Below are 27,473 nucleotides of genomic sequence, written 5' to 3'. Positions count from 1 at the left end.
TTGAGTAGCTTTGTACTTCTGAGGAAAGCATTCAGATCAACAGTATGGGTTCAAAACTAATGTTAATATTCCATGTACAATTTAGAAGTCTTTAGATATGAATGCACATCTTTTAAAAGAGAATAGCACAAACAATTAGTAATCTCCATGTTTAATTTTTTAATCTAGAATTAAACACGTAGGATGTGGCTTGCTGGTTTGGTTTTTTGGTAGTGGGGGGTAAAGGGGAACCACTATTATAGCAAATCTGTGATATTTGGAGAAGTCACAACACAAAAACTATCTGGTTGCTAGGAAAATCATAGTCATTTTACATTTTAAATTAATATGCAGAGGAAAAATCAGAGAACATATCAATAAGCAAAGTGTGGGTATTATCAGAATTGCAAAATAAAGAAAGCTAGCCAATTCTAGAATGTAGGAATTTGTTTAAAACATCCTGCAGTCACATGTGAATGAACCTCTCTATACCCACATCCCTGGTGTACTGCATCTGCATACTGGCACCCCTGCAGTGCTCACCTCCCCTTCCCAGAAGGGTTTTTAGAAAAGCAATGCCAATTGGTGTTACACTGTAATTAAAGATGCATCTTCTCGATTTGACTGCTTTTAAAGATTTTTAATAGCTCCTTTTTAGTCTCTTCTGACAGATCAGCTCCAACAGCACCAGCAGGGTTAGAAACCTGTATCAGGGTAACAAACGTCCTCGTGGCAGGCATCACCTCTACCCTGGGGACAGGTGCTTGTAGCAGTGTGTGCAACCAATATACAATCCAAGCCCTGCCCCAGAGGCTGTGTATATAGTGGAGTAGCACGGGCAGCGAAGCAGGAAATGAGCTCTATAGATCAAAAAAACCCACTGCTAAAACAGAACTCACTTAGGCCCCTTCACAGTTTTGGAAGCTCTCACCTCTCTCATCCTGCTGTGAAGTAGTAGAGAGACTGTACTTGTGTGCATACCAAGAGTTACACTGAGAGGTCCTGAGAAGAAAAATCTGCACTCCAAAAATTTTCTCCTTTAAATGAGGAAAAATTTTGTCCACCAAAAACTATCAGCTGAGAATCATGGTTTTCCTATCACCTCTTTTGTCCGGATTCCGAAGAGAAAAACCACCTTGCAAAGAAGCAACAGCTAGTCTCAAAAAAATCACCTGATGCTACTGAGAACTCATGAACATGTGGAAACCTTTCAAACTCACTTAGCATCAGGCCAGGATGTATAGCTGGCAACACAAGAGTGCAGGGACAGACTGCTGAAAAAAAATGCTGATTTAAGATAACTGAAATCATTACTGTATAATGGCCTCCCAAAATCAAGTTTGGTATTCATAATAAAAAAGGGTTTATATGACAAATAAATAAATCTCCAGAAACCACCTGAAAAACACTGGAGGCCTTAAGCTGGCTTTTGCTGCTTGATCGAAGTTTAAAACACAGATCAGTGTAATCAAATTCCAGTTGCAGTTGTTTCATCCCAAGAGAAGTACAAGTTTTCTAAAACACTCAGTTATCACTTCAGATAGGAAAGGAAATATACATCAATAAGAAAATAATCTGTTTTAAATAAGAAGAAAACATCTAAGGTTGTTTTCATTTTAATAACTCTGAACTTAAACACACAAGAACACAAAATGTTTACATAGGCAGTCAAAATCCAGGCACACTAGACAGTTTCTGTTCCTCAGTAACATCTTTACTAAAAATTACTGGAAGATAGGATATTTCCCTAACACCCTTAATTTGATCTTTTCTGACTTAGCAATATTTAGTTGGTAATAACTTGCCTCAGCCTCTTTCCAAGAGAGGCTTTAAAATTTTTACTTTGTGGCAAAAGACACTGCATTGAAAATGTAAATGAAATATATTCAGAAGGGTAGATGTGGTAACTAGTGTCCTTTCAGTGACTTTACAGTGACTCATTCTATGCTTTCAAAAAACACATCACTAACATCACACACCACTATTGATAAGAGTAAAAAAGGGTTTCCTGTAATTTGAAAAGATGGAAACTATTTCTTTACTGAACAGTCAGTACTTGGAAAAGTTATTAAACAGAGGTCATAGAAAGGCTTCATTCTAAAGAAATAGTGCTAAAAGTTTAAAGTGTGGGGAGATTACTAGCACAATCATGGATTTCCTTTACACTTGTTCTCAAAGCAGCTTTGACCAGGTCAGAGATAGGGTAAATGTGACAAAATTCTCTGAATCTGCCAGGAAACACAGCAGGAAGAAGTGATGTTACTGTCTGTCCAGATCAACCTAACAAAAAGAATAATTACTTATTATGGATATTTTTTTGCTTTAAGATTACTTAGAGGTAAAACTAGTTTTCCATATTACAAGTATGCTCTATACCGACCAACTCAACCCAGCCAGAGATGATTTTAAGACCCCAAGTCACCAACCTGCATAGAAATGGAGGGAAAGGGATTAAGCTGCAAAGCAGAGAATACAGCTGCCCCACTCTGCTTCCTCAACCTGCCTATACTTCCAGTTGTCTAGTGCTCCTCACCCTAGGCAGCTGAGTGACTGCAGCTTGTAACTGATATAACCTTGCCTGATTTTTTCTACTCTTCTTTCTTAACGTCTTTTCCAACCTAAATGATTGTATGATTCTATGTAAGCTTCTCCCCAGTAAGGAAATACAAAAAATAGCAGCCAATCTTCCAAAAAAATCCATCCTTCATCTCTTAATAAATTGCTTAAATGTCCTGTTCAAAGCCCAGAAACCTACTAAATATGTCCAAGTCATTTTAGAGAAAGGATGCCATCGAGAGAAACTCAAACAAGCTCTAGGAGCAGGCCTATGGGAACCTCATGAGGTTAAATAAGGCTCAGCGGAAGGTGCTAGACCTGGGTCACAGCAAACCCCTGTATCAATAGAGGCTGGGAGATTAATGAATCAAGAGCAGCCTTGCCAAGAGGGACTTGGGGTGCAGGTAGCTAAGAGACTGGAAATGAATTGGCAATGTGCACTTGGGGCCCAGAAAACCAAACCTGTCCTGGACTACATCAAAAGCAGTGCAGGCAGCAGCTCAAGGGAGGGAATTCTGCCCCTCTGCTCCACACTTGTGAGACCCCACTTGGGGGCTGTGGGGTCCCCAACAGCAGAACAACATAGACTTGGTGTAGTGTGAGTCCAGAGGAAGCCATGAAGATGATCAAAGGGCTGGAGCACTTCTAGAAAGACAGGCTGAGAGAGTTGGGGCTGCTCAGCCAACAGAAGAGAAAGCTCCAGGGAGACCTTAGAGCCCCTTCCTAAGGCACCTACAAGAGAGCTGGAGAGGGAGTTTTGACAATGGCATATAGTCATAGGACATCAGGGAATGGCTTTAAACTGAAAGTGGGTAGATTGAGATTGGATATTAGGAAAAAATATTCTTTACTGTGAAGATGGTGAAGCAACCTGTTCTAGGGAAAGCTGTCCTGCCCATGGCAGGGAGGTTGGAAAAAGATCTTCAAGGTTCCTTCCAGTGTAAGTCATTCTGTGATTCTATGTTTGCCTCCCAAACATAAGCTGAACTGGCAAGTAAGAGAAAAATAAAGACATGATAGAGGAGTAAAAAAATGCTGACAAAGTAAACTTTTGTTTCCATGTAACAGGGTTATAGCATCAATCAGGGTTTTTCTTTGTCACTTCTGGGGCTTAGGTATATGCAACTTAAGTTAAACTTCAGTTATACTTCAATTCCGTGCCATTTTTGCACGGAAAGTCTAAACAAAGACTTAGACTATCCATCATGTATTGGATAACTCATTGATTGCATTTCAATATATTACACAAAAGTTTAAAAGCTCAGCATCATGAACTGAATGCTCAAACAAGACAAGGTAACATTTAGAATACATTAAGAAACAACTTCTTAACATCACAAACTGACAGCCTGTTGCAGAATTACATCTGTTATTGAATGATAGTTCACTCTCCATCTGTGTCATTATTAATAACCAAAACTAAGAGAGACCCAGAAACTGTGATTTAAATCTAGCATTTGTGTGTGTCACATCAGATCAGTTCTTACGTGGGTGTAGTGATACTCTGCGCTACAAATTTAACATCACTGTCTTGCACCTACACCTACATAAACATTTAAAAGAAAACCTTGCAATTTAGGTTAAGCATTGCTATGGCCCACGTGGACCTGGCAATGAATCCTTTGAGCTTCTTAGAAAAGCACCACCCCCCTTAAAAAAAAAAAAAAGGGAAGGTTATGTGGTAGGTTAACTTCCTCCCTTCATTTTTATCAGCTTTGAAACAGTATGACAAGCAGACCTATTTGTCATGGACCTATTTGTGCATTTGTACTTTAATCCTGGTGCCTATGCTCCAAGACTGGCTAAATGTATTTCTGGTATTAAATATTGCATTTCAAGTCATTAAGGCAAGTCCTGATTAAAAGGGCCTCTGGTCCCCACATCAGGTGACAGCAATTACAGCAACGAGCCAAACAGAAGAGACTGGGAGGCAGCTTGTTCTCCAATGAGGAAGAAGTTTAGATTTTCAATTTCCTTTAAAATTCGCTTTTGCTTAAGCCCTATTATGAATTGCATGTTATGTAGTTTACAGGCTTTGGGAATTCAGGATTTCCAACTCTGTTACTACATTTCTTTTGGTGCAAGTGTTTTGAAGGCTTTTGAGCATGAGTACCCAAAAAGGAAGTTTTGATCCTAAGATTCATATTTACTGGCAAAATACACTGGTCAAAAATATCTGCTTAGACTCTTTAAGAGGCTAAAACATTTATCATAGTTGAATAAAAGCATTCCAAGTAATGTCTATACTGTAAAAAATAAATTAACATTAGCAGAACTTATTTATACTGAATAATTTGTTTTAAATACTACAAAGTTCACACACAAAATCTGTATTTCACAATTGAAGAAATCTTTCATGCTAGCATAAGTTTGAGATCAGATGTTCACCAAAAACACTGCAAACTCATCAAATGAACATGAACCTCAGCCACAAAATTACTTCATTCTCCACACTGTATACAAAGAAAGCAGAGCCACTCTCACTTCTGTGAAGAAAATCAAGAATTGTACTAAGATCAAACTCAAGAAATCATTGGCAGGTGATAATCTAAGAATACCATAAAGACTGGAACTTGAAATGCACTTTGGAAGGAAACAAAAAACCTATAATAATAAAAACATAACTAAAAATTGCATTGTGCAAAGTGGTACTTGTGAAAAGGAAGGAGAGATGTGGATAAACAACTGAACCTGAGAGAGTGCAATATTATGACAAAACAAGAGCAGTGTGATCTTTGGCTGTACTAGCTAGAGTCAAAATAGATTATGTTTCTGCACTTCTTTCTGTCTCATGACAAGGTATTATAAAAATCCACATGCAATTCTGGGATCCTTAAGTTAAGCAGAAATACAGAAAGGGAACAGGAGAGAGCAATAAAAGGACGGACCATGGATGGTTTGATCAATCAAACAACATAAAACCAAGTCAGATGTATTTACACTACAAAATGAGTGAGTTCTGTGACAACTATAAAAAAATTCCCAACTGATCATTAGGATTTTCACCATTTCATAAGATATTGACTATGTTTTGAGAAATGTGTATCAATCAAATCATGGAAACAGGATAGTATTTGAAGTCTGTGCTAAAGTAAAAAAAATGCAAAATGAGTACTCTTCTCACCTACAAAATGACATTGTTTGAAACCTTTAAACTTCCCCTTTTTTTAAAATGTTAATTTGAGCAGAAGATTGACCTTAACTCAGCTACTCTCTTGTTATCTTACTAGATGATAAATGATTCATATGCAATGCTTACCATACTTATCTAAGTATTTCTGATGTGCTGATAACAGCATTATCTAAGCATTATATGATTTAAAGAAATGATTGCTTTAACTTTCAATAAATTTAGTGCCTACTGCACTAGAGGAAATATAGCAAAAATTCTTTATGCAAGGTCAATTAAATTTATTTGCACATTCCATATATGAAGAGATTAAAAAGATACAACTAGTTGAGAAATCATAGGGAAAAGGTGGCTTTGAAGCAAGACAATAAAATCATCACCTCAAAGGAAAGATTTCAGAGGGAAAAAACACAATAGCAACACCAGTTTTTAAAAAAAGTAAATCAGAGAGTAACTAGCTCATAACTTAGTAAAAATAACCAAGAAAAGCTTTGCATCAGAATTCAGACAGGACAACAGTATATGAGCATAGAAAAGTCAGACTACAGTAAGATATAATGATTTCCCCAAAGCCAAGAAAACAAAGCACAGCAATTTCTGGTTTTCTCATCAAGGGAGAAGCAAGTTCATGGGACGGTGAAAGTTCCAAAAGGAACTGAAAGCGTAAGGAACAACACAGAGGCCAAAGGATGCATCTTGAGATCCTACAGTGACGTGGTAGCAGTAAATATTTCTGGTTCCAAGATTTACATAGAGGAAGTAAGAGTTTTACAATAAATCTTTCAATACTGATCACAGCAGAAGAGTAAGCACAGAAAAAAAATGGCTGCTGGAATCAAAATTGTACACATCTTCTTTGGGATGGAGGATGTTTTCAAATTTAGTCTATTAATTGATAAGAAGTACCAATTACAAGGGAAAAAAACCAAAACAGAAGTCAGAGTTAAAAAGAGTGTTGCTTTTAACATGGTGTTTGTATAGAAGTAATTTTTAACAGCTCACAAATACGTGTCTAAGTTAGATGTAAGGCTTTGCTTGTACAGGAATTCAGCAATTACAGCATTATCCCACTCGGCAAAGCAGTGTCTTGTAGTCACAGTAGGCTTATGAAGAAACACAGCAGAGGAAGAAAAAAAAAACTTAAAGTACAAAATCTAATCAGTATTAAGTTTCACATTTAATGCCACTGCTTGTTACCTGGATTTCTAATTCAGCAATGTGCTGCTGGAGTTCTGCCACAGCTGCAATGCGGTCTGCCTCACGGAGCCGTACTGCCATCACTTCTTCTTTACTCTGAAACAAGTCACAAATGGAAGCTAACTAGTACCAATTTTAGATGATTAAAGACTCTGCACTGCTTTTATCCTAAATCCTGATAAAACTTAATACACTGCTGTGCAAACTACCACTATTCTAAAGAACTCAAATTAAATTTTAACCCATAGGAGGAGTAAGTAATAATCTAACCTAAACTATAATAATCTAAAAAAAAATCTGCAGTTTTGAAAACTTGCTGTTATCAATTTCAAGGTCCAGAAAACAACCATCTAGTTTTTCAGAAATATTATACTGTGAATTAAGAAAAATAATCAACATAATAAAAGAAACCAGCTCATGCTTTAATTTTGGACTTTATATATATAGAAAGAGCAAAGCTACACCAGAGTTCCTTATTTCATAATTTCATTTGTCTTAAAAAAAAGCAAAAAACTTTAAATATATAAAAGCAACTGTATTTTCGACCTCATTTAGTCCAGCTATCTTAGTCACAGTATATAACAAAGACACTTTAAAATAAAATACTAATGCACATAACCTACAATTGGCCTCCCACTGTAAGTTTAACTTACAAGTCTGTCTATAAATGATAGCTATTTTGAGTTTAAAAGAGAAAGAAATGTCCTGTTTTATGAGACACATCCTCAACACTTCAAAGAACAAAACAACATTATATTGTCAGCAGCATGGTACAACCACAGAGAGAAGAGAGTGTTAGATAATTAGTGAGCAATACTATCAGCTGAAGAGCAAACAGCTCTGGGGAAGAGTCAGATGAGGCTCAGGTACACCTACTTTTATAGCAGCCTGGTATTAAACTGTATTTACTGCAAATCAGTTCCAGTACTTCAGTTATTTTAATGTGCGCTTCAGACTAACAGTACTCAATCACCCTTCATTAGACAGTACAGTTGAAATCAAGTCAAACATATCAAAGCTTATCCATAGTAGCTACCTTTAAAGATGCTATTTGTTTGGTTTTGGTTTTTTAAAATATTCTTGTAATGGAGGTATATAATCTACAGGATCCAGTTAACTACATTTGTAATCAGTGGAGCCCATTTCAGAGAATCTATCATGTGCTAGCTGAAGTTTAGCCATCCTTGCTAAATTCTGTTGCACGATTGCTCAAATGAAGCCAAACCGACAAGTCCACAGGATTGCATGTATTTAACTGAAAGCTGAAGGAAAGACTGGCTTGCTTTGACTTTGGTATCAGAGATTAGTCAATAGTGCTGCTCTAGATGGCATCAATGCTTTATCTCTGAAATAGAGCATGTTCTCAATAATTACCACAGAGGTTGATATGGTAGGAAAGACAAAACTGGGTTGGGGCACAAATCTTTAAGTTGTAAATTCTTTAGCACAACTGATTAGAAGGATGAATGGTGAGTTGCAAGAAAAAAATTGAAATTGAGTCCTTGCTGTAGAAGCAGTAGTCAGGTAAAAAGGGAAAAACAAAACAATAGATGCCTGTGACAAAAATGGCTGCCATACATGAGATGCATGTACGTGGTATGAGATGCAACTGACAACAAAAATTTTAATTTCTGCTCAAACACTTCAAGATATCTTTTAAAAGAAAAATACAAGCTCCTGAAATAACATACCACTTTATTATGCATAAAAGTGCGGAGTTGAAAATCCAAATACATGCTTTTTGAGACACTAGAAATATTGCTACCTAGCCAAGACAAAAAAAAAAAAAAAAACCTAAACCCTGGAGCATGATTTCAAACAGCTTGAAAAAACAGAAGAAAAAAAATAATCCAACACCAGTTACTAATAGAATCAAGAATAATTGTTGTTGTTTCTGATATATAGTCAAATATTACTTGTAAAACATCTTACAGTGTAAATTGTAATCTTTTTTCTATTAGCTGCAAAACAGGTTTCAGGATCTAATGTTAGTGTATGTCAGTGAAGGTACCACAGCTACTTTCAGAGAATCTCTAAGGAGTATGACTGGTGGTCTACTACTGTTAGACTTTTCTCTAGCCCATGCTAGAACATTGTTCTACAAGTGTACTATCCCACTGAGAATAGTTATGTGTACTAACTAACTAACTATGTGTACTAGGTTAAAGACATACTGCTCTTTATATAGTCACCGTAAAAACAGAACGTTGACTACACATTCTCAATTCTTAGTCTGTTAAGGATTAATGAGCACCTTCAGCATCAAAAAACTAATCAAACAAAATAAGTTACAGGTTATATAAAAAGGACCTCACCAAGATTTTGATTATTTAAAAAAAAAAAAAAAATCAGTAAAAATAATCTCAGCATTAAAAAAACAGTACTTAGGAAACCAGAGATTATGACAAACAAGAAAGTCAGTAGAAGCAATTTCTTCTAGTTAAGATTCAGTGTCTTTTTTCCTAAAAGCTTGCAATGGAGTTTGATAAGCCAACAGAAGTTACTTCTTTGCTGCACTGCACATTCAGATCCCACTAGAAACAAATAGGACCAGCAAGACAGTAAGAAAAATGAAAATCTGTTGTTGAGAAGTGTCTTTTTATATTATATACAGACACTTTTCTGAGTAGAATCATGCCTTAAAGTAAATGTTTAACTTCGTGGGACCACAAAGAGGCAGCTTTGTCAAAACGTCAAGTGGTTTTTGTGAGATGGTAAATTCAAGTTGGTATTATCAAAATCAGTAAAAAGAATTTTAGTTTTATGATTTATGCTTCTCAGTTAAGACAATTTTATCCAACAAGAGCAGACAAAACTAAAATGTACATATATTAGCATATAAATATTCTTTTCAGGTTGTTGTTTACCTTGCATTCAATCTCTGCTTGTCTACGTTTTGCTTCATTCAGCTGAGCCAGAAGTCCTTTGTTCTGTGCAGAAAGATACTGCACCTTCTCCTGTAGGTTGGTAACCTCTTGCTCTGCCCTTCGTAAGTGATTACTATTGATCTGATTCTGAAATTTATCACAAAAAAAGGAAAAATACATGTTAAGGAAAGGATATTAATCTAACTCCCTGAAGTTTGAGAAAACAGACTTAGAGATCATTTACCATAAAAAACATTTGATGAAAAAGCATTCAGAGTTTTCCAAGTGTAACCAGAAGGGTTTGCATGGCATTTTATTTAGGACCAGGATATTTAAATTGTTCTTAAACAGATGACTAATTGTACATTATTGCAAAGCCCCAGTCAATCTGTTTTTCCCAATTTTCTGCCTAGATAAGGCAGATTTTGTGAACTTGTATCCCAACAACACTAGGCATCCAGGAAAGATAAGGCATGTCAGAAATACTGTGCATGTTTCCCTGTCCAGTGAATTCCTGAAAGCAACATGGCACTTTAGTTGAGATCAGTGCACAGGTCACAGCATTTGTGCCTGAAGCTGTGCACACCATACCACAGATGACAGCTGCACAGCCTAAGCACATGCAAGGGCTCCATGGGTAACACTGAGAAGTACAGAAATGCAAGTAAGCCACACAGCAGGATCTCTCCGCCCTCTACTGACCAAAACGATATTGACAGTCAGTGAAAATTGCAAACAGTAAGGCAAGAGGAAACTTATTTAGTTGGTTCAGGAGAAGTGGTGCCTCTATCAGAAAGAAGCCTTCTTATGCCTTGCAGTTGGTTAATCTCTCTTCAGCAGCATGTCCTTAACACGTTCTCCTGGTTTCTGGAACTGCTGAACCTTGTCAAGTAAAGCTGTTGTTTGTTTAGTTTTTATGATGCATGGATCTCTTGCAAAAAAGTAACATTCCATGGGAAGATTTCTTAGAAGTCTATTATAAATCTGTCTCAATCATCAGCACATTGTGCTTATTAACTTGAGTGAAAGTTCACTAATATAATATGAACTCACCACTTTAGTGCACTTTCATTTCAGGTGCTTAGCAACACATTCCCCAGTTATACAAAAGAATCTTGTTGGTCAAGGTATGATTGTCTTTTCTGCACAAACCTCAGTAGGAGTAACCCATGTTTTTATATGCTGGCACATAGAAGGCAAACCTCGTGCTAAAAAACTGACCAATACACAGCTGATTTGCTGAGTCCACATCTTAGAAACCGGATTCATGACCTCAGCAGAAAATCAATCACCAATGTCATGACAAGAAAGCACACACTGCTTTCTAAATTTCTAATCTACACATCACTATTATCGGAATTACCAATTAGATTTGTGACATTTAAAACACCATAAACATACTTTTGTTGTTGTTATTTCACAATTAAGATGCACACACATTCAGTGTCTGCCAACTAACCCTTATTAGAAATTCAGGAAGCATAGTTCCGGAAGAGATTAAAGAAACGACATGAAAGTTGGACTGTATGCACTAGATTCTCCCATCTCAATCTAACAGAAATAAAAACATCCCGCATTTTGGAACTAAAGTCCTGCCTGTAGACAGTGAAGATCATCATCAGGTATCTACCATTTAACTCCAAACTGCCAGATTCCAGCTCAATTCACCCGTCTTGGTGTTCAATAACATACCTGTGTCTCCACCTCCATCATTCTTTGTTTGGTCTCTTTCAGCTCAGCCTGAGTTTCTGCTTCTCTCAGCCGCACTGTCATCAGCTCATCCTGCAGCTCATTCACTGCATTTTTTCTGGGAGGATCTTTCCATCTTCCAGTGGTTCGAGCTAGGTGACGCTAGAAAAGCGGCATGTTTTTACTGATAATGCCTGATCATCCCTGGTGTTTGCTTACTTCATCTAAGGTCTCAGAGTTATATGAGGACAAATAGCTAGAGTTCCCCTGTTGATCCCAAAAGCTAAAAACCCATGGAAACTTACTGGTTCTAAGAACAGACAATTAAAAAACTGAACACATTCATTCCCAACTACAGTAAGTCAGTGAATTGCAAGTATATCCTGAGACTTCTGTCTATTTCTAGTCCTTTTTAACATTTAGCAAAGTAGGAATACTGATCAGGTACTTCCCTCCTACCATTACAGTTAGCTGGTAGCACAGGTCTTCTGCCATCTACCACAACTAGGCACAAATTTCTAACATACTTTTGAAGTTAAATTTCTTGTGACAGCTGAATTTAAGAATTTTTTCACCTCAGCAGTTTTATCCTTAATCATTAGTTTCTACTTGACCTCAGCATCTCAAAATTTTATAGTCTTTTGCTTTATCATTGAAAATAAAAATTCATTGAAGTGTATTACTACCCATACCTGCCAGTGTTCCTCCAAATCTTTGACTTGCTGCCTTAGTTCTTTGAGACCCATCAAAGATTCTGCTTCTCTTAATTTTACTGCAATCAGTTCTTCTTGTAGTCTGGCAACATTTTCCTCATCAGGGAGGGAGCTGTTCCTCTGCAACAAGGACCATCCTCTTAAATATGTATTTGAATAAAATTGTACTTAGTGAAACCCAGTCCAAGAACATAAACATGGAACAATAACTAAAAAAACTAAGTCCACATCCTCTGCAAAATAAAAATCATCAAAAATCTAAGTTTCTGGATAAAGTGAGTGTATATAAATAATTTCCAACTGCCAACTACAAAAAAATATATAAAGGTAGTAGTTCTAGTATTCTGATTTCAAGACTTCCCTGAATGGTAACCCTAACAAAACATTACATTTACAATATTTGAACACATCAAAAATATGGAGAGCAATCTGAAAGGTTTTGACCTAGTTGATAGAAAGTAAAGCAAACAAGGAATTGAAATTACACCTTAAAGGTATAACTTTTATTTAGGTTTACAGGAAAAATAATAAATGGAAATTTATTTTTTAGGAAATAGATCAACAGCCTTTGAAAAGCAGAACAGATATGCTGAAAAAGGAACCATCTGTTAATATTTATAAACAACAACCAGTCAAGAGGTCTTAGAGATGAAAGTGCAAGACACATGAGCAAAAAGCAGAAAGGTGAGAGAAGGCTAAACAGAGAACATGAAAACACCAGGAAAAGCAAAACAGAGATGAAATCCTAATAATGGAAGTCTGGGAAAGAAACAAGAGGGGAAGAAAACAGACAGGCTATCTACAACATTCCTACAACAAATCACTGGTCATCAAATATTCAAAGTATCACTTTCTACTTTATTTCCCAGTAGTTGTTTTCAGCAAAATCAAGTGGTTTTGCAGATGTACAATACTGTGACATATATAATACTTGAAAGTTGAGTAAAGCACATGATGTAAATTAGCACATTAACAGAACACATCACAGCAGCCATTGATTAGCATTCCATTTCACAGTCATGGGATCTGAGTACTGGCAAATATAGGAAATGAGAGGGTATGTTTCTGAATGTTTATAGCACTGGCATTATGGCCGTGCAAGTCTCGAGTTATTCAGCAGAAGTTCCCCAGATTACACCACTCATCACTAGCAGCAGTAAAGAGCTGTACTGGAGGAATTTGAGGGAATTCACTTCAGCCACTTTCTCACTTATGCACTTCATTGCATAAGTTCATCATGACAGACTGAGATATTACTGTATGTCTGAGTTTGTCTGGTACACTGGAACTGACCCCACTATTCCAGTATTTCTTCACAGATAAGTTTTCATTGTATGCTGTCTCCATACTGATGGAGATTAAGTAGTCTCCTGAATTTTGAAAAATACTTTATATCCTGAATTCTTACCAATGGTCAATACAATAAAAACTACTACACTAGTAATACTAAACCCATCAGATAATTAAAAATAAGTCTTGACTCCAGTGGGTTAATCTAATCAGCTAGTAACTTCCAGCCAAAGCCTGGGTATATAGCTCATTAAAATTTCCTAAGGAAACTAATTCCAAAGCCAGTACAATAGGATCTGAAAAGCATGTTTTATATGAGGTCAGCAGTACTGGGATTTTTTTTTCTTTTGCTATTTTATCTTGCAGTTAAATTTTGTTTCAAAAAAAGGTAAATGTTTGACAGTAGTTTTGAGTACAGCTTGAACTCTGGCATCAATAAGTTACAAGCTAACATGGCACCTCAAAAAGCAGTAGAGATTCTGATACTGAGCAGTGAAGGAATTCTTTCCCTGCCCAAAATGGGATGGGAATGGTAATATTGAACACTTTCTTCTTCCCCTCCCAAACTGTTTAGTTTCACATAATGTCAATGCTCACTCTAAACTCACTGCTCTTGTTGCAGGATGCAATTTTGAAACAATTGATGTTTCCTGGCAAGACTTCACCAGAAGTTTTCCACTATAGCAGGCTCCAGGAATAGAAGAAAAGTGATCAGTTATTCACAAACCTTTCCCAGCACAAACAGACCTTAGTTTTATTGTTGTACTTTCAGGTTTGAAAAGCATCTTGCAATCACAGAAGCACAGAAGTGAAGGTTCTAGAGTACAGTTCTGCAAAGAATGACAGGGACCTGTAGTCTATTTCTAGAGCTGTTCTATATAAAGTGTCCTGGTTTGATTTACCTTTTCCATCTCTAGAACTTTATCTTGCATCTCCTTCAGGGCACAATGGGATTCTGCTTCACTCAGCCTGGCTTGGACCAGCTCTTTTTCCAGCTGTAGCACAAAGTCTTCACTGTATCGTGAACTGCATTTATGCTACAAAGTTTGCAGAAATATGTTTAGTAAGAAGTACAGATTGTTTGAAGGGGGTTTTGTATACCAGCTTTGGTGGGAAAAGTACATTCAGGTGCTTAAGATCAGGAATACCAGCTTAAGCGCTTACCTTATCCAAGTCTCTTAATGTCAACCCAGATTGCTAACAAACATATCCCTACTGCTCTGCCTCTCCAACCACTGCACCTCCACACAGCCAAATGTTGCTGACAAAACTGAGACCCCCTGCTAGTACTAACAAGCAACAACTCACACTTTTCTCTCATTGTCAACCAAATGCAAAGATTCTCCAACTATCTGTGAATATTTTGTGATCTGCAGAAAAACATGTTCAGGAAAGACTAGCTAATTACAAGGTTAATACAATTATCACTCAATCCCTGTTCACCTGAACACAGAGTATCCTTCCATAATTTTAAAATAAATCTTTAAAGAAAACTACTTCAATGCACAATGACTTTGGTTTGCCCCTTTCTTTATTCCAGCTCTCATTTGTTCACACTCTATATATTCCTTCTGAGGTTCAGACACATCCAGCTGAGGCACTTATTTTCAAAAGACTCACTTAACTTTCCCCCCCAATCAATAGCAAAAAAATACATTTTATTTCTTTCCTGAGTCACTTTAAAATGACTTGTTAGTTTGATAGATTGTCAAACTTGCTTGATAGGCTACATTAACCTAAATCAGCCTTTAAGTTTCTGATTGAAGAAAAAAGTGGGTGTAGTTATTTTATTACTGTGCTTACATAGCTATCCCGAAAATTACATGTAGAGGACAATAATATCTTTCTGGTGTTATTAACTACATTGTGAAATATAAGTACTATGCTTGTATTAATAGTTTGTTTTAATTAACAATCAAACTTCTTAAAAAGTTAATTAACAATTCAACATTTTTCAACTTTTTAATCTCTTATTCATTATACTAAAGATACAGCTGTGTCTCACTTTGTGTTTGTATCAAACAATTTAGTTTTCTGCATCCAAAAAACAGTAAAAAAATGAACAGAAGTCTTTAGTTCTACATACTTCTGTTAGAGTGTGACATTCCCTGACCTCTTATGTACAAATAAAAGGCAAACAGGAGAAAACAAGGATTTAAATATAACTATATGGTCAAGGAAATAATTTTTTCTTTTGCTTTTATACTTCTGCATGACAACTAAACCTTTTGTCATTATTACAATCCAAATTAGTACAATCCAAATTCCAAATGTACACTACTCTTAGTGTTACTACATTTCTTGTATGTATGTGCCTACAGGAAGCTGTAATGGAGGGGGTATGTACAAAGCATATAAGGCAAAGGCAGCTCAGACAGGCAGTTTTTAGTGTCATTGAGACGTTCCACTTAAGCACTCAGCATACTGTGTGCATGTGAACACACATGGAACACAGACACAGTATGATCATTGTACATTAATATTAGTTTTCCCTAATACAATACTAATCAAATTCATATTACTTTCACCCTACACAGGGTTTTTGCCTCAGCAAGCAGTGAAGGCAGAGCTGATTTGAATGTAAGGAAGAAGATGGTGGACAATGCTGATTCATTTCTACAGTTGCCTCAGATCATGTAGCAATACAATACCAGATCTAACACCATGCAGAGGCAGAGAAGAAGCAACCAGTCTTTTTTGTTCCCTGGTTCTTTGTACAAGTTCATCCCACAATATACACAGCAACTTAGATGGATTCTACATTTCATGTTCCAGATTTCTGTCTGTGATACATACAGAATGAGAGCAAATGCAGTGTGCTCTTTTGTAAGGTAAGAAGTTCTCTAATATTTTCCAGTACATTGAAAGAAAACAGCAGATTTGAAGAACTGAATATATGCTGATTTTGCAATAATGTAAGTGTATTCCATAAAAATCAAGTTGATGTTTCTCAAATTATTAGTAATGGGGAATGTAAGAAAAGTTATTAATCCAGTTTCAGGCACAAGTCATGCCTTCTTTAAATGTCTTTAGAATTTGCTTGCCTAAGGAGTATGTCAAGAGTATTTATTTACTTAGTCACAACAGACTCTAAATTAAGTATTGATATACTGGCAAAAATCCCCAGCCAAGGTCAAAACAGACTGAAGAAATCAAGATTCACAAATTAGAATTTGTGAGTTTTGCTACCTAGTAAAACGAAGCACAATTTCAATAATTTAGTATATAAAGGTAACAAGTTCATAGTAAGACAGCATTTGAAAAATACTTTTAAATTTACTGCAGGGAAAATATCTGCTTTTATATACTTGCCTTAAGCCCTAGAATTTCTGACAAAAGCCACAAAGCAAATACAGACTTTCAGGCACCACCAAACATTTTAACCACAGTAACTGTCTTGCCTATGTTGAAGAGACATATGTAGTAGAAAGGACTAAAACTGTAGTTCTACAGCTATGTAATTCTGAAAGAAACAAGTCCTTGCTCTGCTTCATACAACTGGATTTATTTCCACTCAACTTTCTTTAAACATAGCCATATCAAATATTATTTTAGCTGATGACAGATATAATTACACAATGTTTCTCCAGTACACTGTGCTGAAGAGCAATTAACAGATGATTCAGCAGCTCCCAGCTAACTTTGTTTACACATTTAAGCACTAACTGTAGTACTTCCCTAAATACAGTATTCTTATTTTCTACTTTTTCGTTGCAAATCAGAACACAGTATTAGGAAAGAATACTGTAAAATAAAGTGAAGCCTTCCATAAAGTTACAACACTCATTTACAAGCATATATTCCCAGTATCAATTACTATGTTCTTAATTATTATCAGTCATTTTAGCATGAGTTCCTGAAAAGAAACTATGCATTATGAAGTTTCATAACAGTAACCAAATACATCACTATAAATTACCTTGCAAAATGCATATGCTTCCATCTGAATGCTTAGCCAATTAAAATTCTATCTTCACATAATATAGCTGAAGAGCCTATTTAAAAATAAGATGTGAACTAATTTTAGCTTAATTAGCCTCCAATTTATCAAATTCAATTTTAAAGCATTCAGACTGATGAACTGGGTAATCATTGACAATTACAGTGTCACAAGGAAAGACAAGATTTGCATTCTGGAGGTGTTTACATCCAACAAGAAGCTACCCTTTTAATTTAGAAACACAAGGGGGAAAAGAACAGAGAATAAAACCTTCAGCACATAATTATCAGGAGTAAGTTACAATAGGCTGATTACCCTTTCCCCATACTCCTCAAATACCATAGCTCTTAGCATGCCTCAAAAGAAAACTCCGTATTTTGTTCAAGTCAGGCCCAGCTTCCTCTATGCAGTTATTTACTAGCAATATGAGGAAGAAGCCACCTTCCTCTTAATCATTTGGTAACCCAATACGACTTGTCTTTGGCAAGCTTCTACATTTAAAGACCAGAGAAGCCAAAAAGAGATTAGTATCATTCTTTAGTATAAAGTAGACTCCATAATGAAATCATTCCTGTTCAACTAAAAATTCCCCATAAATAGTTTAGTACAGAAAAAAATAAACATGCATGTAACTTGGGCTTCTGGTGTCAGGCTTCGATCAAAAGAATACTCCTCTACCATCTCTGTATTCAAAAATGCTGCAGGGGGAGAATTTCTTCAGACACAAATCTAGTAAGTACCTTCAATACTCACCCTTAGCCATCCAACCTATGCTATCCAACCTCATAGAACAGATAGCATATGCCCTTGATAATATCCAAATACAAATGCATAACCTTTTTACAAAGGATATTCTAACCTTCTTAGAAATACTATTTTTAGATGATTTTTTGCTACCAACAAAATAGTGGGGTTTTTTAATCCTGCAGTGCTGTTTTGAAGAGGCAGTTGCAAGTACCCTTAGGCAGTTCTCTTTGTACATTTCTCTTCAGAGATTCATATCCAAACATTACAGTTTTTATCATACTGAAACAGATAATTCAAGACTGAAAAATATGTAGATGATAAAATATATACAACAGATGCTGTATCTTGAAATAAGCGCAGATTATGCAGTGATTTACAAGTTTACAGTGCAATCATTTTTTGCTAACAATAAACAAAGCTGAAATAATTAGAGAAGGAGGCATTAAAGCAGATACTCGCAAGACAGTACTGAAAAGGAGTATTGCAAAGAACAAAGCTAATGGCACTAGCAAGTGGCAAAAAATTTACTAGTGTACAGTAAAATGCCCGAACTCTAAATAAATAGATGCATTCCCACCAGGTGGCGCCTAAACGCCCGCAGCTGCTTACATTTGTTGCTCCCACTTCCCGCTCGGAAAGCGTTAAAAGCCTGTTCAGTTTCACGTCTTACTGATGCAGCACAATCTGGCGAACGCCCCTCACTTAAACCATTTTAACACTTTCACCACTGTCTAATTCTGATGGGTCTCAAAGCCACAGTGCTATTCCCTGCACTCCAGAATAAGCCAGCTATTAGACAGGAACCTGTCTATAACCATACAGGTTTAGTCTCAGTTCCACAAAGAGTCAGACAAGTTCCTATAGCCATGTTCAAGTTTAAGTGGAGGAAAACAATGCTGCAAGCATGGAAAGGAGGAAGTTACTCTTCATTCCAGCAGTACTTGTCCAGTTGTCTGCACTCACAGCTCCAACCCAGCCAAATTTGCAATCCACAGTTATCTAAGGTTTTGCTTAGGATCAGTTCCCATACCTAGGCAACCTGCCAGGCCCCCCCATCATTGCTACCTATAAGGTCACCAGCACAGTTAAAGGCATTAGCTTTAAAAGCCACATTCCCACCAATTAATGAATAAATAAATATAGTATCTTAGTCTTCTAATAACTTTCAATTGCCTACATGTCATTAACATGGATGCTTCTAAATAACATATTCCAAAAGTGTGTGTACAATTGTAATCAGGCAATAAACAGCTGGATATCCAAAAGTCTATAAACGCTTCTAATTGCATTCCACTTGAAAGATTACAGTATATCTAAAAATGTTGGAAAGCATTCCTAGACCATTCCCATCTTCCTAATCATAATTTCTCCATATTTTCCCCCTAAAGAAATTGTTCAAGTTCTATAAAAAGCAGTATTGAACATGAGAGTGTACAGCTCATTAGTCACCTCTTACAACTATTCTAAAATACATTTTTCTTTTTACACTGAAATGCATTAAACAGACCTAATAAACTAGTTCTAGAATGTTGCATTTAAGTTGTGATTTTTTTTCAGTCTAACAGTAAATCTCATCTTTACCTTCCAATATGAGACACAGATAATTCTAGAGCTTTGGTGGAAGACATGCAAAACAAACTGCCACACTGACATTAAGAAATCTGGTAAGCAGCTGCAGTATAGTAAGTTGTATTTCATACACCTGAAATTCCCAAGATTCCAGACGAGTACTTGGATACCACTTACTTAAAACAATATGAGAACATTCACATCAACATTAGTAGAGCACAGTTTATTCAGCAAGTGAAGATGCTAAAATGCTTCTGCCTGTCCCCCCAAAGAGAAGATACTGAGCACTTCAAGTGTCTCAGGGGAAGTAACCTCAGTCTTACAGCAACAGTCAGAAGTCTTGAACATTTTGCTACCTAAAACACAGACTGCACACAAATACAGCACTATAAAAGGCTACTAAAAATTATTTTCCTGCTCCATATGCACATAAACCCACAAATTCTGTAGTTCTAAAATCATGGACAGGACTCTTCTGCTTCAGCAATCAGTAAATTTTAGCATTCTCAGAAAAAAACAAATGCAGCTACTCGGAAGAAACATTAACATGAAAGAAACTGACTTAAATTAGACACTAGATAAGGGCACTGTGAATCAATTCTCAAATTTGAGTATTCAGAGTAACACAACTTACAATGACTAGATTCTTAGCATTAAGAGCTATCAGAGGTTGTCTGGGTGGATTTTTGTTAGTATTTCTTTTGTGGTGGAAGGACTTTGGGTTGGTTTGTGGGGGATTTTTGGGGTTTTTTTTACTTGATGTGTTTCATTGTCAGTATGTCATGTAGTTTTTTTTAATTACTCATAGATTAGATCATACCCTGGATAGGTGTAAGTTATCAGTAGAATAGAGCAAAATTTCATTTAATCCAATTTGTTTAATTTTAAGAAGGCAAATCACAATGAACAGGGGTTTACAAAGACAGCACAGAGACCATGTATGTCATGTAATGATGATGAAAAATAAACATGTGAGTGAAAAAGATGAGATGATGTGCTGCCAGGCTCCTTACCCATTGCTGCTGTTGCTGGAGCTCCCTGATGGTATTCTCAGCTTGCTCCAGTTTAGTATTGGCCTCATCACTCTGCTGTTTGATGGTGGCCAGCTCCCGTTTTATGAGGTAGTTTTCCTCAGCCTCCTGGGCCCTTGTCACTTGTCCCTTATAGGACATAATTTATTTTTTAAGCATTTGATGACAAATCCAAGGAAAACTGCCTTTGTGATGCTTAGCTGCTTATTTCATCAGATTGGTTTTGCAAATGGCACAGAGTACAATTGGTAGAAATTTTAGGACAAAGTAGTACTAAACAGCTGCTTTAGTACTTTATTACAAAGTTCAGCATCCATTTAGCAAGCACAGTTTTGTACTTGCATTCAATAAAATTCCTTTCATGCATTATTACTCGGTTGCACATGCACAGATTGAGGTTCACAATACTCAATTTCATTGTTAATACAGTGTCATAGAATCCGTTTGCCACAGGAATTTGTAGAAAAATTACAGCAGGTTAGGAAAATTACTATAACGTGCAGGTATTTGGTTTACATATTTTTAGTAAACAAAATTAAACAAGTTTCTAGCAAGATATATTAGCTCTGTTTATTCCAAATCAGCAAAGCAGGGATAGAATACAGCATGCAAATATGCATGCATTAAAGCAGTTGGGTTTTTTTATGAGTAGGAAGAGAGTCATACAGTAAAAGACTAAAAGACTATACCTGTATCAATCTATCTGCCAAGGAAGCACTTTCCTACAAAGGAAAAATTCAGATAGGAATGAGGAAAAGGGAAACCAAAATACAAAGGGCTGATAATAGTGACAAAAAAGACCAAGAGCTGATAGAAAGAAAATGCCCAAATTCTACCCATTTTCTGTGCAAACTCTTTTTGCAAAATTAACAATTCTTCATATAAATGAAAGCAATTCAGCCCAAAGGTCCCAGGAAGCAGCCTTTTCTGCAACAGATTTAACACAGTCCATCTTTGATACGAAAAAGTTTCAAAGCCAGATTTCTGTAGCACTTAAAATTCACCTACAGGAGACTGGGTGTTTTTATTTGAATGGCTTGCTTCCCTAATTAATGAAAGTTACTGAAGCATTATCTGATATGATCATACAAGGACACAGTCTACAGTCGTCCCCCCCCAACATGAAAAAAAGGCATAATTTGAGCACAGAGGGAACTCCACTAAGCACTGAGGCACTCATGCAGAACTACAGCTTCCACTAAGATGAAGCAGGGAAGTTAAATGGTACAAACTGACAGACAAGTAGGAAATGTCAACTATGACAGCTAATGTTCTATTTTACTGAACTCTTGCAGTAATTCATTGAGCAGCTCATAGATTCTCTTTCCTTGCCAAACTTTTGCAAGAAAATTTTTCATTTTTGCACACTGATAAGCCCTACTGCCCTGCAGTTATATTTAATTAATTTCTACTTCATCACCCCTGAAACTACTCAACTTTTTGAACATCCTATAACAGAGAAACACATCTACTCACCAAATTTCTTTGTCCTTGAAATTCTTAGGAAAATTGAAATTCCAACTAGTAGATAAGAGCTATTACTTAGAAGTTAAGGTACACTAAGGAAATCACAACTAAATCAGACGGGTTTGAACGATGGAAGAATATTTTAAAAGTAAGTTTCCAACAGAAGAACTTAATGTATTTTGTACACTTTATGATGTTTTTCAAATGCTGCGACAATAACAATCTTCAGAAATTCTTATTAATAGATAATATTTTCCTATTTTGAATTGTTTTAATTTCAATTAGATTGGGATAGTCTAAAGGTGAATTCTGAAATTCTAAGTACAGAATTTGCAAAAGCACTAGCATGAGGCAGTTCATCATGGACTTCATAATTTAATTCAAAATATTTCAAATCTCTACAAGTAAAGCATAAACCAAGGATGTTAACTATTATATATTTGCCAAGGGCCTTGAAATTATTCACTACAGCTTCAAGCTTCTTAAAAAGAGTCTACTCTTTCCCATTTATTTTATAAATCTCCAATACTAGAAACAAAAATGTTCATAAAATTTTATTTTTGATCACAACTTCTACAATGTGTCCTTATTATGCATCTTTTCCAAACTAAAGTCTGAAATCAGTTAATTAGAATTGAATATAGACGGACTGCTTTTAAAGAAATTGTAATGGGGCTTAATTGACATCTTTCAATTATGTCACTCTTATAATTTCCTTCCCTGTGAAACATGAACAACTGTTTGCAACTCACAAGAGCATTCGATTCCATTTGTTGAAAGATGGTTCCTGTTTGTGCTTAAGATGGACAGGCATGTTCTCATTCCTGAGCAGAGCAGCTCAGATGCAATCTGCCACAGCATGTGTGATACCAGGATACAGGACAGGCCACTGGAGAACAACTGGCAATCTATCCACAGCAGTCCTCATGCATACTTGTGAAGTTTCAGTCAGTTATAACAAAACCTAACAAAACTCTACTTCCAACTAAACATGTGAGACTAAGTCTTCAGATGTTCTCCCCACCATGTACCCAAAATTGCCACAAAACCTCAAAACCACATAGAACGAATGAATGGCAGTGCTCCTGTTCTCAGTATGAATGCTGCAACATCTCTCTGGTCATTGGCAGGTCTGTCACTATGCTCCTACATAAAAACACCAAGCAACTTCAGATTTTCAAAACTGAGGATTCTCTCTCAATGACCTATTTTCCAACCAACCAGTCTACTATTTCATGGAGTCTTCTGGACTTCAAATATATGCTTCTAATTCGGAAAGAAAACAGTACAACACAAGCTGGGCATATCAAAATGTTTGATTTTATAATCACTAAGAAGCAGACATAACCTAACATATTTAAAGCATTGACCTTAATTGCTTGGTGACAGCCATGTTATTTGGCTAAGTACAGCTAGTAAACACCAGAGATTATCAGGAAAATAGTAAACTATAATTCTGAGATTTCCCATTTCATATAATGAAATTGTCAGCAATAAAGTCTAAATTAACAGAGATTAAATCTAATCCCCAGCATACTTACTTTTTCTAGTGTTTCAATGCGCTGTTTTAGGAGTCTATTTTCAGTTCGTAACCTCTGGAAGGTAAACAGTTCACAAATCCATTTCTCAAGTTATGAATTGAAAGTCTAATAAAAGCAAAACAAGCTAACAACATTTTTATCTCATCACATCCATGAAAATCAATAGAAACACAAGAAAATTAATGAGCTTCTTAACATCCTTTCCTATTATGCAAGAGCTCAAACTATGAGTTTTAACAGCTTGGTACAGCAAAACAAGAACATATCTCATGTTATACAAAAGCATCTATGTTGCATAGCTGAAAGCTGTATGCAGGGCAACCATGGGGTTTAACCCCACAGCAGACTTGACAGCCTCCCCCTCACAAACAGAGTCAAAGTCTTCACGGTTAGGGGACATGAAAGTACACTCCCTGCACTAGGACAGGCTAAGGGGGCAGCTACAAGGTTTCCTTCCCTTTCGTCACAAGAATTTACATTAATCTGTAAGGTTATACTGAGAATTACCCTCAAATGTCCCAGAAGTAAGAAAGAGTTGTACTGAACTCTATACTTTACCAGTGTACTTCCTGTAAATTTTAGCGGTCAGCATTCAATTAGAAGAGATCCATACCCTTCAGAACAGGGCACTGGATATCAGTTCAGTAAATGCTTTATTCTGCCAGGCTAAAAGGCAAACTCAAAGTATGTTTGTTCTTCTATCTCCCCTAATACTGTCTCTTCTGCTAAGAAGCTCTGCTAAATCAGAAATTATTTACATATGTCCCAAAGTAGGGCCTAGAAGCAGATAGCTTTGCATTGTTTTGTTGGGGGTTTTTGGCTGGTTTTTTTTTGGAGTGGGCTTCATGGTTTTTGTTCTGGGGAAGTTTTTTGCTTTCTTCTTTTTTTTGGGGGAGGGATGGAAGCAAGAAGCAGGAAAGGATTTGAAATGAGTTCGTATACTAGAATCTAAAGTTACAGTTGTGTTTCATATGGTTTTATTTTGTCCTGTTCTGCAGAGAGCTGTCATTTGAGCCCTGCAAATCTGATTTCAGCTGCTGTTACAACAGGTATTCATGTTGCTAACTGCCTCACTGCCTGGCACAATAACAAACTGCCTGAAAAGGCTCCTAATACCTTTGTGCTCCCAGGTGTGTCTCACAGTCGGTTTTCTGAAGAACTGATGCCTTAAAAACTGATATTGAAAGGCAAAATGACTAGCAGTGGACAGGAAGAAGGAAAGCTGAACCTAACTCCCCCAACAAAGCTTTATATAATACACTTGCACATCATTTCTCCCACTGTCTTTTCTCATAGAACTGGCTAAAAACACAAGGAAGAAAATCCAGATCAAACAACATCCTGCAGAGGAAAAAAGTGAAATAGGGAAAAAAGGCATCAAAAGCCTATTTATGTCACAAAAGCAAAAAGATGCAGTGATTAAGTACATACAGGAAGTAGGTCAGTTAGTAAAAAGGGAAAATTAAACTCCACTGGCAGTTTGGCTTTTTTTCCCCACAGCTTGTATTAACTGCAAAAGCTCTAGAAAAAAAAGTGACTGCAGACAGAAGATACTACAATTTGGATCCAATGCATAAGAAAAATCAAGATTTTAAAATCAAAGACAAACCACTCAAGTGCACTCTATGAAGTCTATCTTAACGTGTCATACAAACCTTCTGTGTGGAGCACCTACATCTAAACCAGTATATTTGGAACTTCTGATAAATGAGGGCATCTGTTATTAAGCTTTTATCAGTAGGAAATACTTAAAACATAAGTACAGCAGGCCCCCAAAGATTTTTTTTTTAATGTCCACCAGAAGTCTCTATAATTTCACTGTAGGTGTCCTTTATCAACAGACATCCCAAATATACATGCTGAAAGAAAAGAATTAGGGGACCTTAATTATGTCCTGGTAAATGCAGAGATAAAACCCCTCATGTAACCCCTCATCTAGGAATTAAACTTAATCATGCATAAGTTTGTTGAGGATTTCTTACTTTAATTTCAACTTGTTCTTCCATTTCTTTTGTCTTTATTGTAGTGTACTCTTTCTCTAGCCTAAAATTAGAAACAGTAAATTATGATCAGAACCACTGTGGATAATTTACTTGGTATAATACCTAACAAATAACAGTAGAACAGAGATACAGATTATTGATATTTCCTCTGAAATGCATTCCTGGAAATGCTTAGACTGGACCTTAAATTTAAACACAGATTCCAGTAGATACGAACAGACTGAACCAGCACTCTGAAGTGCAGGAGCTTGCTTGGATACATTACAGTGGCAGCAATTTGGAGCTACTCTGTAATAACCTCTTTAGGTAATACACTCATCAATTCCATAGATTCAGCCAAAAGAAATCAGAGCTTGGAAAGCCTGGAAGAAAAAGATGCAAAGAAATCTGAGAAAAATACCTTAAATATAAACCAATTTTAGCCTCTCCCCAGCAAACCAAATAAAAGGTGGCAAGAAAAACCCACAAGCTGAGATAACAATGCCTCTACAGAAGGCACATCAGGAAGTTCAGACTTGGAATGGTAGGATTTTCAACTACATACACTTGTACTGGTTTGCAAAGAAAATATTTTCCTGAAAACTTTGTTATTACTTCTTTTTTAGAGAAGACTGCTCACTCTACTGATCATAAGCTGCTGACAGAAGAAAAAGAAAAAGATTGACAGATTCAGCTTGGAAGACCCTGGGCACAACCTGCAGTGCAACAATGAACATGTGATACTTTACAACCAATGAGTGAGCCACCAAACTTAACCCTGGCAAATCACACAATCTGCAGCTTGCCTAACAAAAACAGAATTTACCAAAGGCAGAAGAGACATGCAACTAACCTTAACAACAACAACAAGTTGTGATATCATCAAGATTTCAAACCCCAAATGAAAGTTGTTTTACTGCTGTCAATGTTACTACTAAGTTTTAACAAGCTGTATTTTAAACAGCACTAATCTTGACTACAAATGCACTCTATAGCACTGTGATTATTTTCCTCAGTTCCTGAGAACTAAAATGTTTTGAATTTAGGCCAGATTATAAAAGTTTCATCTCCTTTTCCTACTTCACCCTAAAAAAAACTCCCACGAGAAAACCACCCCCATGCCAGCCATCCTATTCAGTTCCTTTTCATGAAAGTGCTGTAATTCCCCATAACTTGCAGTGTTTCTCAAAAGCTTTTTTTAGTTATTAAATGAGATATAGCTTTATTATATTTAAGAAAAAAAGCAAATACTACTTTAGAACCATTTTTTGCAGACAGAACTTCAGCTTTAACTGTTTAAATAATATAAATCCCCCAAAAATGCACAGATAGAAATTACAGAATGAAACCCTGAATAACATTTCTTAAGGGGATACAAACAGTAACTCAGCAACAGTATAATCCATTTTCTCAAAGTGTAATACCTACTTTTTCATCTTTTTTGCATTGTATTTGACTTGGTAAGATGCTTGGATTAATTTGTCTGGACCACTGTCAAACTGATGTGGAATGACCTTTTGAAAGTGCTAAAAGCAATCAGAGCACAAGATTACATATAATTAACAGCTGCAAGGAAATATACACACACTACACATTTCAGTTCTCTCTTAAAATTATTATAACCATAGCTTACCTGTAACATTCCTTCCATGTCAAGTTGCAGTAATTCTGCCTGGTTCATCTGAAGTAATGCTAAACCTACTCGAAATACTATCTCTAAACCCTGAAAAGAAAAGTTTAAAAATATCCAACAATTATTCAAGGCTTTGTCAACA

At 36.2% G+C, this 27,473-nt stretch overlaps 1 protein-coding gene across 11 annotated transcripts in view; it reads right to left on the bottom strand.

Moving 5' to 3' along the window:
* Positions 1-27,473, bottom strand: part of EVI5 (ecotropic viral integration site 5) — a 75,066-nt gene that overhangs the window by 23,660 nt on the left and 23,933 nt on the right. For 4 of the 11 annotated variants that reach the window (XM_056498050.1, XM_056498040.1, XM_056498046.1 and 1 more), the window contains 11 exons: positions 27,332-27,421; positions 27,127-27,224; positions 25,699-25,759; positions 23,717-23,770; positions 21,398-21,430; positions 20,691-20,837; positions 14,324-14,458; positions 12,111-12,251; positions 11,422-11,580; positions 9,730-9,876; positions 6,863-6,958 (listed from right to left, as the gene is read on the bottom strand). In XM_056498050.1, coding sequence (XP_056354025.1) covers positions 6,863-6,958; positions 9,730-9,876; positions 11,422-11,580; positions 12,111-12,251; positions 14,324-14,458; positions 20,691-20,837; positions 21,398-21,430; positions 23,717-23,770; positions 25,699-25,759; positions 27,127-27,224; positions 27,332-27,421 — 1,161 coding nt within the window. The remainder of the gene's footprint in view (positions 1-6,862; positions 6,959-9,729; positions 9,877-11,421; positions 11,581-12,110; positions 12,252-14,323; positions 14,459-20,690; positions 20,838-21,397; positions 21,431-23,716; positions 23,771-25,698; positions 25,760-27,126; positions 27,225-27,331; positions 27,422-27,473) is intronic. The other 7 variants (XM_056498044.1, XM_056498041.1, XM_056498047.1 and 4 more) reach the window with 5 other exon arrangements.

Source organism: Oenanthe melanoleuca, chromosome 8 (genome assembly GCF_029582105.1).
Source record: "Oenanthe melanoleuca isolate GR-GAL-2019-014 chromosome 8, OMel1.0, whole genome shotgun sequence".
NCBI classification, from domain to species: Eukaryota; Metazoa; Chordata; class Aves; order Passeriformes; family Muscicapidae; genus Oenanthe; species Oenanthe melanoleuca.
Note: the sequence above shows the minus strand (reverse complement) of the source record. Positions and strands in the feature narration are given on the sequence as shown.